Genomic DNA, 13,658 nt, shown 5'->3' with positions numbered 1-13,658 from the left:
TCAGTGTTAGGACTAGTTGGCCTGGTGTCAGAATAATGTGACTGGGTGGGAGATGATGCTACATGTCATAGGCATGATGCCCCAGTGCTAGACATTGCTTTGAACTGCCACACTGCAGAGATTATAGTGATATGACTGGAAAACTGTTAAAGCTATGTGAAGAAAATCTAAACCACAAATGCTTTTGGTTAACTTACCAGTTGACACAGGCAACTGACAAGGAAATCAAACCTGCGAAATAGCTGCAATTTTGCATGATTATCAGTTCATACATGAGCACTAATCTTGTACAACTGTACATGTGAATCTGCATGCATCTAGGCTTACTTTTTATAATTTAAGCTAGACCAGAAATCCTTCATATCAGATACTTCTAAATTATTTTGTATGATGATTTATGCAATATCTGAAAAATTTACTTTTTCAACCAACAGCTAGCGAGATATTAGGTCATGTATAGCTGCAGCACTTGTTGTGACTTGAATCTGCATTATGTCACTGTAAGAACGCGACATTGCAAATCACCACTGTTGAGTGTGTGAGGTTTCTTTGGATTTTTGTCAGGTTACATGAATCATTCAGTATGGGAAGGAGGTGTGTAATTGTTGGATGTAGCAGTACGAGCATGTACTCGCTGAGAAAAAGATTATCATGTACTCATGATTTTTTTATTAGTAAATGTCAGGTGAAAAGGCAGTATTATCAAATCATCAAATTCTTTTTTGAATAAAAGAGCAGCAATGTAAGACTGCTCTCAAATGCTGCAGACATATTAATCCATTGGATGATCAATAGAAATTGTAAACAATACAAACAGTGTATGGTCCTATAATTAAAGATGAGCAATATATAGAATTTATAAGAAAAAAATAAGAACAAATAATGGTTTATCATTCAAAAATGGAAAGTACACCTTGTGGCTTTCAGTCAACAAGCATGATGTATTTCAGGTTCCACAGCTCTTGTCAAATGATCAAAGAGCAACCACACATGGTCCTTATCAAACCCCACAAAAGTTCCACAACTCCTAGTTAAACAGCTAAAAATATAATGATTGAGGAGGTTTTACATGAGACAGTCATTTATGAATACGGTGATTTACATTACACATGCATGCACATGAATTGGCTTTGTTACACATTAAAGGATTTCATCAGAACTTTTGGTTGAGACTATTATTATAATAACCATGTTTGTAGATGAATCAGTGTCGGACATAAATAATCTCACTGGATTATAAAAACATTACCTTTCATTCAATTCATGCAACATCAGTTATAAATATGGTTGACATGAAATGGATTATAGTCAGTCTGATAGCACTATTATGTGACATAGGTCTGGCTTTCTAGAATATTTTGAATAAATAACTAAACGTTCGATATGTAAAACAATGCTATCACATAACATTTTACATCTCACACACCACTACAGCTGAAGATTGCTTTTGTAAAGTGAACATCTTCCTGTTGTATTGTTATATTATGGCAAAAATTTATTCTATAGCAGAGGTCAATAGATAATCATAAGTGCTAAAAAAAATAGCATTCCTATTTTAGTTTGCAGACTCGGCTGTATGATATATGACATAAAAATTGGCTTCTTCACTACAATACATATGGTTTAACATGTTGAAGATAGTGCATCATCGCCTCAGTAAATAAATATTTTGGTGCTACAAGATATTGTTGCTTTGGATTTTGAAGCAGCCATTGTAGATCTTCAGATAATGGTGTTACCAGATATTGTTGCTTCTGACTTTGTAAAAGCGATAGTAGATGTGTAGATCGTGATTATATGACAGGTATATATTTCGATTCCTTTTCCAAAACAAACAATCAAAATATTCCTGAGAAGTGACAAAGTTGGGTGTGTACCCACAAAAGGGAAAATATTACTATCACAAGATAGATGTGTATCTGCTGCAAACATTTTGACGGAATGTACTGATAGACTTTGTCCCAACAACAATCACATAAAATCAGGTTCGATACTTACATCTATTTATAAGATGTTCCTTGACAGTGGTGGATGCAAGAATGAGAAGGAGGGGTGTAAACAGTTAATTCTAGACCAATCCCAGCAAAATGCATGTGAAATCCTGTTCAGTATATACTATTTACATCTATAATAGAAACTAGAAATTTAGATTAACACTGGGGTTAATCCAAGAATGAGAAAGAGGGTGTCTGAGTAAAATGAATAAGTAAAAATGTAGATAATATGAATTTTATTTGAGCAAAGGGTTTTTTAATAAAAGAAAATTGGAACTGAACATACATTTTATTGAATTGATTAAATAATAGCATAATTTTAGCATTGACCAGTGAAATTTTTAGATTTTAATGGAATTCTGCCTATAGCTTTTTCCCCAGTAACTGCTAATTGGGTAGGTCTTAAATCACAATAAAGTTCTTTTACATAATGGAGCAAAATGGAAGTTTACACAAAGAGGAATTTTAATATTTCCTTTTCTTAATACCTCTTTGAAATAATCCTTTCATTCAAAATTTTTGAGCCTAACTTGCTTGAATGAGTTACAATTATTTTGAACAGAAATATTTAAAATATTGTGAATTTTAATCACATTCTATTTAGATTTGTAAGACTTTTATGCAAAATGGAAATGACTCATATGTGCATTGTTACATGCATCTTTATTTCTCTCTTCATTAAATTCTCAAAAAGAAGAACTTTTAAATAAAAGAATCTTTTACCTAATTTAATAATAGCAGATATTAGAAATTTGAAGAAAATTTTTTTTCTTCAAATTTTTTTTCTCACAAAATTCAAATTGTAATAAAAAAATGGACATAAAAAATATACTTTTTAAAATCAAGCTAAAAAGTTTTATTAATTGTTTTATGCCTAAATCAAACAGTTATAACTTTCAATCCCATTGCTTATTAATTTGTTTAACAAAGTGGAAAATTGGCATGATAAATGAAGCATTTACTATTGATAATTTCTGATTTTCTTAAATTAATCAATGAATATAATCATGAACTTTAAAAGATATTTTCATTAATTACGTTAAATGATACATTTTTTAAAATTAAAAACTGTCAGAACTGTTCAAAATATAAATTTGTAATGCAGAAAGTAATTCCAGCACATGAAATGGAGCTATGTCTGTAATTAGATATATTAATTTGCTTGCAGAATGATTCCATTTCATATATGCTAAATTCCATTTCAGATATATTTTCACCGATTCTGCCATTCCTTGTCTTTCACTTTACTTTTGTATATAACGTGATACACATAAGACATTTACATGGCGTTATTGTGATCTTTTCTATAGTGGGCTTGATAAAGCTGTTATGTACTTTTGAGAAAGTGACAGGTGTAAGATGAAGTTTGCACAATGAGTAACCTCCATGTTACTTTCATTTACTCTGTGGAAATTGTACATGATCTAAGCACACAGGTAACGAAATGGCTGCTCCCATGTGTTCAAATAATCAGCCTGGATTAGTCTGAAGTACACTATCTTTAGCAGTTATTAAATAGGGAAAACAAATTTTGTCATAGTAGGCAATACCAGTTTCTGAAAGTGCAATAATTAATTAGAAAATATATAAAAAGTAAAAGAAATGGTTATACACTGTATGCTCTTTTTTATTACAATTAACCTTTGCAGTCCAGGAAGTAAAAATGACCAAGTAGAGCTAGCATTTTTTTAAATAGGTCCACATCTGATACAAGGCCAAGTTGTATTACTCTATACACCAAATTATGCCCATCAATCATAGAATAAAATAATGTGAATTTAAAGGTTTTTTTTATAAGATATGCAAGGTCTTTTTCCAAATAGGATAAACAGTGAGGATAACCGGGGACAATCTTTTTCTTTAAACATCCAACCATATGCAAAATACAAAACTGTAGAGCAGCACCATAAGTGCCTTGGTTGTAGTGAAAATCCACAGCCAGGGACCTGGAGGTGATCCATTTCTCACCATCAGCACTTTGTACATGTGGTAATGGGTGAACTGAACTCACTATGGTATAGGGATCATTATTAATAGAAGTAAGTATGTTTATTTGGGTCTGATTTTTGGAATTTCCTGAGTGTAATACAGGTTATGGTTTTGATTTTGTAAACATCAGGATCATTCTTGAAGGTTATTTTTCATTAGGTAAAGATTTTTTTTATAGAAAATTTTAAGTGTGACTTGAGGTCAAGTAGAGAACTATATTATCTTTAATTGTGAGAACTTGGTCATTTAACATATAGCACTTTCAGTTTTGTTATGTTGTGTCCATTTGGGATGATCTTTTTCTTCAAATTATTGAATTCAAGTGATTATTTTCTCTGGAAATACACAGTGCTCTGTAAAATTCTTGGATAAAGACATTTATTACTGTGATTCAACAAAAGACAGATCAACACTCTATAAGCTATAACAGACACATCATCTCCTTCAGATTTTGGATTTCTTCAGGACTTGTACTGAGTTTTATTCAGGACTTAAAATTATCTGGATTTGTGTCTATTATTCTTGGATTATTTTGAGATTTAAATCGCTAACCGTAAGTTCTTTTTTCTCATTTTCACTTTGTGTTCATGGGAAATAAATATATTTGTTAAATTTTACAAAGATTGTTGTTTTACCCTCTTTTCTGTTACTTATTTTAAGAGCACAGACTCGTAACAAGGTCTACAATGATAATGAGCAACCTTTTATCTGTGACTTCCATTCAGTCAAAATATTTGGATTATTCTAGTACTGTAACTTGACCATCTGTGGCTTGGTCACAATAATACTACAATGCACCAAATTATAAAACTGATTAATTTACAGTGTTTTGAACAATTTTGATTGCGATGTAAAATTTATTCATTTATTTTTAAAGTCAGAACTTGGAAATATAAAACAATTTTTGGAAAGGTCTACCATCTTAACCTTACCTAGTAAATATTTTAAATGCCAGGCAATGTTAGGTCATCCGATTGTTGTCACACTGGAAGACATAAAGGGAAAAGATATTGATGAGCTGTTTTACAAATGAGAGTCATCTCTCCACGACAAATGAGTTGACCCACAAACTGAAAAGATTTGAAAACAAAATTGATGAACAGTTAAAACGGATGCACTAGTGAAAAGGAAAGGATATACCTATGATGACTTTAAAATAATTGGAGAAACACAATATGCAGCAGTACTAGGTTCAATTAACATATTTCAAAGAGAGTTTATATAATGTTACAGATGTGAAAAGGAAAACAGTACCATTACATTAGAACATGCACCTTGTTAAACATGGCATGTTTTGATGACAGATGTTAAGGGAAAGAGAAAGCTCATCTCAAAATATCAACAGTAAACAATAAAATAGTAAACATGAAAAAAATGTGATCAGACAGTTAAAATGTGATGAGACAGTTAAAATGTGATTGTGATGAGACAGTTAAAATGTGATGAGACAGTTAAAATGTAGACAATATCCCGGCTGAGTATTTGGTGGTATCATAGAAGAAATGAGACAACATTCACAAATGTGAAGTTGATATCAACTGTTGTCACAAAAATACTGATTTAAATACTGGATGATATTTCTGAAGTCATGTTTTTTTTGAAGATACATGTATTTCAAAGTTGTGTAAAGTTTATGAATTATTGGATGCCAGGTTGTAACAACTAACAAACACTTCTAGTTATTCATGCCTTGCAGTTTAGTTTGACCACACATACATAATTATCATACATACTCAATGATGCTTCAGACATGTTTAATGCGATGAATGACTGTGTTGTGATTTTAAAGCCATTTTTCAGCACACAGTACTGTAGGCTATTCATGCTGGCCAATATATCTGGTGGAGGAAGACCCCAGAAAGAATCACCAATCCATGAGAAGTTACTGGCATGCTTTCTCACATACCCATATTTATTAGTTCTCATGGCCATAAGGCTAAAAGCTTACGGTATGGCCCTTTGCTTGTCTTGGTCATGCCTCTGTCCACAGTTGCTATTTTAAATTTGTAACCAAATCACTTGACCAGTTTTAACCCAATGTGACAAAGCAGCCTGGAATGAAGAACATTCAATTTATATAAATGATGTGAATCTACCATCAAATATGGCTGCCATTATTCAAAAATTATAAAAATCCTTTAAGGTGTCTTTGTTATGACCTTATGACATTTCAAATTTATAGTGATGTTGATCAATTATCACCACTCCACAAAATAGGAAAACCTTTAAATGACTTCACCAACTACAACTAACAAGAATTATTACATTTTATAAACTTTTTTTATGGCAGTTCATATCAATTGCCAGCAATAGCAAAATATGTTAATATATTTTGTGCAAATGTTGTGATCAGATTTGCATTTCACTTTGTTCATAAGTAACGCTTGTTATTCATACTCAGTGTTTTGAAGTTGATGATGATGACACTACCTGGTTTGGGTCTGTGAACATGTTAAAGTCTGATCAGGCCAGTTTATGCTCTGAACTGTAAGTATCACACTGGACTGGTTGTGCAGCTTGGGGTAGCTTAACCTATATAGGACAATATGCAGCTCTGAGGTTTATCCTGCTTGCATTTCTGCTCAGTTTTCCTTGATCTGTAATCTTTAGCTCCAGTATGGATGCCAGATGGAACAATCCTGTGTGAGATTTTAAAAGTCACGGTCTGCAGGTTTGAAATATTTCAAAGATGAATCATCAAGTCATTGAAGCTTGAGGCTTCATCTGACATACCTGAGATTGCTTTCCCTTCTTCAACTTGTCATAGAATAGCTTATTTGGTAGTTGCTTGTCTGACATTCTGGTTATATGGCAACTGACAACAATTGAAGGTCACTGTGACCTACATTAAACATTTTACAACTTCAGGTAAATTTTTACTTTTAGCAATTAAATGTTGTTAATAGCAACATACATATATACAGTTATAACCCTAATCACTAAAGTAGGCCTATGTGAGCTATATTTCATACTTAACTGACTTTTCTTTTAATTTTGTGGCTTATTTCTTTTGCTCTATTCATGCTAGAATCATCAAAGTAATTTAATCATTACAGAGGTGACTAAAAGGCAAAGTGGCAACAACCACCACTACATATATTATTTAACTGACTGTCATTATCAAGGGTGAATTTGTGATATGAATCCTTTCAACACTAATGCACGAAACCCAATTAGGCAAATTTCCATAAGTAAAGCACACACAGTGGAACAATTCCTTTGAAGTTAGGTAAATCAAAGAGATGGATGTCGAAGAAACAAAACTTATTACACTTTGTTCCCTTTAATAAACAGCCATCTTTATTAAAGATTATTGGCTTGTTCATGATCAGCAGCAATGTTTCTTTGCAGCTGGATTTTACTCTATGTATGAAATATAAAAGCATTATAATTTTGTTACTGGGAATATTGGGGAAGTGTAAAGAAACAAAACATCAAAACAAAACACAGCTGTGCTTCATGGAAAGATCTATGATCTGCAAAGATAGCAAAGCTATGGCCTGGTACATGGGGTGGGAATTTTATTCTTTACACAGACGTGCAAAACACCATATCAGCATTTGCAGTGTCATTTACCTTAAGAAAAAATACTGACATTCTAATTTGTATGGCAGTTGCATGTCAGACAGCAGTACAGATCTAGAAAGATCATCATCAATGCTAAAACCATTTCAACAACATTGTCATGGAATTTAAACAACATTAGTATTCAATTTCTAAAAGGTGCCAAGATGAACACTAATAGCCACTGCATCATCTTCAATTGCTCCACTGAACTATCGAGGGCAGCAAAATCTGAATCTCATTAAGACCATATTCCACTGTCCAATGGATTTTAAGGACAGAAACTTTGTGTATATTTTATTTAAAGTTTATGTAATTGTGATTATGCAAGTGTTTATATGTTTGATATGACATCACTTAATCTAGGGTAGGACAACTGACAAATGTTTGAGTGTGAACCTGTGTTTGTGATAATATATGACAATTTTAAGTTTGCCAACTATTTCTAGTTTGAAAGTATATTAAATGCTTAAAAAACATTTTTCTTTCCTTTTTCAAGTTAGAATTTGCTGTCATGTTCACTAGATTTATATGAGCAGTTAATCTATTCTCAGTTGCAACTTTTAAAGTTTATGCTGTATAATTTGTCCCATGGTAATAGCTTTCCATGACTGTTTGCTGTATAAACTGTGCCATAGTGATATTTTTCCATGAGTATATGCTGTATAAACTGTAAACTGCCCATCTGTGATAGTTTTCCATGACTGTATGCTGTATAAACTGTCCTATGGTGATAGTTTTCCATGACTGTATGCTGTATAAACTGTGCCATAGTGATATTTTTCCATGAGTATATGCTGTATAAACTGTAAACTGCCCATCTGTGATAGTTTTCCATGACTGTATGCTGTATAAACTGTCCTATGGTGATAGTTTTCCATGACTGTATGCTGTATAAACTGTGCCATAGTGATATTTTTCCATGAGTATATGCTGTATAAACTGTACACTGCCCATCTGTGATAGTTTTCCATGACTGTATGCTGTATAAACTGTCCTATGGTAATTGTTTTCCATGACTATGCTGTATAAACTGTGCCATGGTGATATTTTTCCATGAGTATATGCTGTATAAACTGTAAACTGCCCATCTGTGATAGTTTTCCATGACTGTATGCTGTATAAACTGTCCCATGGTAATATTTTCCCATGACTGTATGTTGTATAAACTGTCCTATGGTGATAGTTTTCCATGACTATGCTGTATAAACTGTGCCATGGTGATAGTTTTACATGAGTATATGCTGTATAAACTAAACTGCCCATTTATGATAGTTTTCCGTGACTGTATGCTGTATAAACTGTCCCATGGTAATAGTTTTCCATGACTGTATGTTGTATAAACTATCACATGGTGATAACATGAGTATATGCTGTATAAACTAAACTGCCCATTTATGATAGTTTTCCGTGACTGTATGCTGTATAAACTGTCCTATGGTAATAGTTTTCCATGACTGTATGTTGTATAAACTATCACATGGTGATAGATTTCCATGACTGTATGCTGTATAAACTGTGCCATGGTGATAGTTTTCCATGAGTATATGCTGTATAAACTGTAAACGGACCATTTATGATAAGTTTCCATGACTGTTTGCTGTATAAACTGTCACAAGGTGATAGATTTCCAGGACTGTATGCTTTATAAACTATCCTGTGATGACAGTTTTCCATGACTGTATGCTGTATAAACTGTCCCATGGTAATAGTTTTCCATGACTGTAAGTTGTATAAACTGTCTCATGGTAATAGTTTTCCTTGACTGTATGCTGTATAAACTGTACCATGGTATTAGTTTTCCATGAGTATATGCTGTATAAACTGTAAACTGTCCATATGTGGTTGTTTTCCATGACTGTATGCTGTATAAACTACCCTGTAATTATAGATTTCCATGACTGTATGCTGTATAAACTGTCACATGGTGATAGTTTTCCATGAGTATATGCTGTATAAACTGTAAACTGCCCATCTGTGATAGTTTTCCATGACTGTATGCTGTATAAACTACCCTGTAATTATAGATTTCCATGACTGTATGCTGTATAAACTGTCCTATGATGATAGTTTTCCATGAAAACTATGCAGGACTGTTAACTGTTTATACAAACTACAGTTTATGGACATGTTTCGTGGTGTCAACAGAGCTCTCCATCTAAATGTCTGTTCCTTTTGGGGGTTGGGGTGGTATTAGAATAAGATTTACTGGATATTGTGTTTTTATAAATGTTATTATTTTTAAAAAATCTTTTTTTTCAAGTGACATAGAGTTTGGACAGCTATGGAAGTCCATGCTTAAATTTGTGGTCTGACCAAAGACAAGCATGCATGTAATCAGTTCTTTCCACTTGACATTTGTGGATGACCATAGCCATCCATTGTGATCTTCCACTGTTCAGTCATGCATAGATGACATCATTTAGTCTAGGGTTTGACCACTGACAAATATCATGCTAATCTGTGATCTTTTCATAGGTCAGTCATGCACAGATGACATCATTTAATGTAGGGTAGGACCACTGACAAATATCACACTAATCTGTGATCTTTTCATAGGTCAGTCATGCACAGATGACATCATTTAATGTAGGGTAGGACCACTGACAAATATCACACTAATCTGTGATCTTTTCATAGGTCAGTCATGCACAGATGACATCATTTAATGTAGGGTAGGACTTCTGATAAACATCATTATCATCAGTGATCTGGTCAAAAAGCAAATGGTTGTCAATGATGATCAGATTTCAGATAATGTGCATGGATGCTGATGGTTGACTTAAACTTGATAAACTGGTCAGAAAAGCCACATAAATCTCTATGATTAGTTCAATGTGCCATTTATCATGGTATAATCATAGATTGACAATGATTACACATAATTTGTCTAATCAAAGCTGAGGGAATGAACAAAATGTTGTATCAAATTTTAGAGTAAAACTGATTTAATCAGCCTTTTGCAGTTTGTGTTGGTTTAGACAAGTTTTGCTGGATGTTCACATATATTCTCCATCAGTTTCCAGACTGGTTGCCATGTCACAACCCAAAGGACTAGAAATAACAACCCTGCAGACTTTAGATACAGAATACTGTGCTGATGCAACTGAATGGTGCCCCATTGATGGATTTCAAGATATTTTGTTATGTGGAACATACCAACTTGAAGAGAGGAAGGACAGCTGTGCTGCTGATGAAAGGGTAATACTTTTTTTGTCTTCAGCTTGATAAGTTTTGTAGTTAATAGATTATGAGATGAAGAGTCTGTCCTGTATCCAGTACAGGAACAAAAGTGTCATCTTCTGTGCCCTCAGTCACAGTTTAAATGAGCATTGGTGTCTGCACTCCTTTTTGATTTTTTTGTTTTTAGTTTTATGTATGGATTCTAAGTGACACTTGAAATGCATTATACACTTCTCATTCATGCAGAATGTAAGCCAAAAACACAACATAAAAATTATGGTGGTATGTAATCACAACATCTTCAAGTTACAAGAATGAATTTTGGTCCAGCTTGGGTTGTTTACATTTCCTAATGATATTGACTGTCCTTGAGTCAAGGTTAAAGGTCAAACAGTTACATATTTGCACTTCAGTTAGCTTAAGAACCAAAAAAACTAATACAAATAGATCTTAACTACTTGTGGTATATGGGTACATCTCAGGGTCATCTCGTTTGATGAGTTAGAAAGTCAGAATTGTTTGAGTTTAGAGTAAAAAAAATCTTCACTTGGTTTTAATATATCTGTCATAAGGCAGAGTATTATAAATTATTTTGTCAACCACCTGCCAGTTTGGTTTTGGTATAATAACTTGAGTTTTCTACCACTGACAGGTACCAAACTTTGTAGAGGGTTGCACTTTTAGTAAGGGAAAATTATGTCAATTTTGGGCTAAAAAAAGGCCACTGATCAAGGTTACTTTAAATGAAAGAAGAAACTAATTTCTGCACAATGATTTTTAGTTCTCCATAAACTAGTTATCAACTTGCAGTTGGTGGAAGGGTCAACCCTGTCGATTTAAGATTCAAAAGGTCAAAGGGCAAGGTCACTGAATGAAATGCTAAAATAAACACTTGGAATAAGGAAGAAAATTATTGATTTGGGTATCAAAAGATACCAAAAAAATCAGTTACTGACTGAAAGAAGAAAATGGTTTCCACACAATAACAATGGTTCTACATCACAAAGCAAGTGAAATCTTTGTGACTTGTTGCATTTAGGGTAAGAGGGGCCCTGAGTAGTCAAGTGGTCTGAAGCTTTCACCATTATGGATCACTGCCATCTCACCTTTGTCTGTGTTGGTTTGAGTCCCGGGCTTGGCCAATGTGGGTACATGAGAAAGCTTGCCAGCAGCTTCTCGTGGGTTGTTGGTTCTTTCTGGGGTTTTCCCAGGTTCTTCCTCCACCATTTACACTGGCCATCATGTATAGCTTATCTTGTGTTGAAATATGGTGTTAAACCCTATAACAACAACAACATTTAGGGTAAGAAAGAAGCCTATAGATTAGTGGGTATCAAGGGCAAAGGTCAAGCTCCCTCTTAAAGAAGATAACAATTTCTACTCCAACATTCCACTTATATAGGTAGAGGAATATTAAATATTGGGTTGGTATATAATGTGCCATTCATGTTTTATTTGATGACTTGTGAACACATTCTCTGTAATACCATATGTACTCACTTATAAGTTGAGCCAAACTACAAACAACAAAGATCCTGATTGCTGTAGAATATTGCACCTGCAGATGAGGGTATATGTTGTTTGTTCTACTGATTACTCGTAACAAAATGCATGGATCCAAATCTGCCAGTGCAGTATGTGATGGCAAATCTGGGTGTGTGCAGTTTGCAGTTGGACTTGTTTTATAAGCGATTATATGTGGTACATGTAAATAGAAATAGGTTTTGATCATACTTAGCTTGCCTATTTTCTTGGCAACATTCAGAACTAGTTCAGTCACACTTTCCTTATGACATTGGGTTCAAGGTCAAGGTAATGATTGTCCTTTTGACTATAGGTACCTTATAAAAATATAAAATGTAATGGCAACTAAATTGAGCATACCTTTCTTTAAAGGACCCTTCTCTTGCATATTAAGATTTTCACTTTTTACTATGATGAGTATTTTGCCAGACAGTTTCATGAAAATATTAAATAACAATTTCCTCTTTTTTCCTTATTATTCATTTCTTGTAGTCAGAAGACGAAGAAGCTATTGTTGATGTTCCCAGAAATCAAGTAAGAGTTGGCTGTCTATATATATATCAGCTTGAGAAGGAATTCCCCAAACTCCAGGAACAATTGAGACTGGACATGCCTGGTGTACTTGATATCAAGTGGTCACACCAGCTGATCAATGGACAGCCAACATTTGGCTTGGTCAATTCACTTGGGCAGTTGAGAGTGTATCAGTTCATAGAAAACCAGAACTGCCGCAAATGTGATGAAAGCAGTAAGCAGCAGGCTGTGCCATCCTTGTCTCTTATGTATGAGTGCCAGCTTGGCACAGACTGTCTTGGCTTGTCTCTTGAATGGAGCAACCAGCTACAGACCAGGTAACATGAGTCATCCTACTGTGCAATGCAAATTTCAACAGTACTGTTTTCATTAGTTTAAAACAATGGCACAAATCTGCACATTTAAATGTTATGTGTATAGTCTGTTTTCTTTAAGACATGAAACTTGTTTATCATTGAAGATTTTGTTTTCTTCATCGGTAGAATACTACTTACATTCCTGAAAGTTTTGCACAAGAAGTTAATAAACATCATCAAAAAGTTTGCTCCTCCATATGTAAATCTGGTGTCAACATTTTATATTAACTGATGCATTTCAGACACTAATACCTGCAGTTATTAAACTTTAGATATATCACAAGAATTACAACACCATTCAGACACTTGTGCTACTGTGACCTTTATTTTGTGACCTAGTAATTTACATTAACATCTGCATTAAGTGTGACAGTTTTTTGAACATTATATGGCATGAAGAAAATTGAAACATGCAATGAAATGTGCTTGCTTCACCACTGAGACAATGGCATTCCATGGCAATAATGTCCTTTGTTGCCTAAGATTGATTTGGAGATGAAACACCTAAAAAGTA

The 13,658-nt window shown here is 33.7% G+C and overlaps 1 protein-coding gene across 1 annotated transcript in view; it reads left to right on the top strand.

Moving 5' to 3' along the window:
- LOC149803577 (diphthine methyltransferase-like) overlaps positions 1 to 13,658 on the top strand; it is a 45,696-nt gene that overhangs the window by 10,629 nt on the left and 21,409 nt on the right. Inside the window, exons 2-3 of the mRNA XM_089953322.1 lie at positions 10,567 to 10,748; positions 12,747 to 13,105. Of these exons, the coding sequence (XP_089809448.1) occupies positions 10,584 to 10,748; positions 12,747 to 13,105 (524 nt within the window). The 5' untranslated portion in view covers positions 10,567 to 10,583. The remainder of the gene's footprint in view (positions 1 to 10,566; positions 10,749 to 12,746; positions 13,106 to 13,658) is intronic.

The sequence above is a fragment of the Sinohyriopsis cumingii genome, chromosome 3 (genome assembly GCF_028554795.1).
Source record: "Sinohyriopsis cumingii isolate HCF-2022 chromosome 3, ASM2855479v2, whole genome shotgun sequence".
In the NCBI taxonomy this organism is placed as follows: domain Eukaryota; kingdom Metazoa; phylum Mollusca; class Bivalvia; order Unionida; family Unionidae; genus Sinohyriopsis; species Sinohyriopsis cumingii.
The sequence above is the reverse complement of the archived record's forward strand: the minus strand, read 5'-3'. Positions and strand labels throughout refer to the sequence as shown.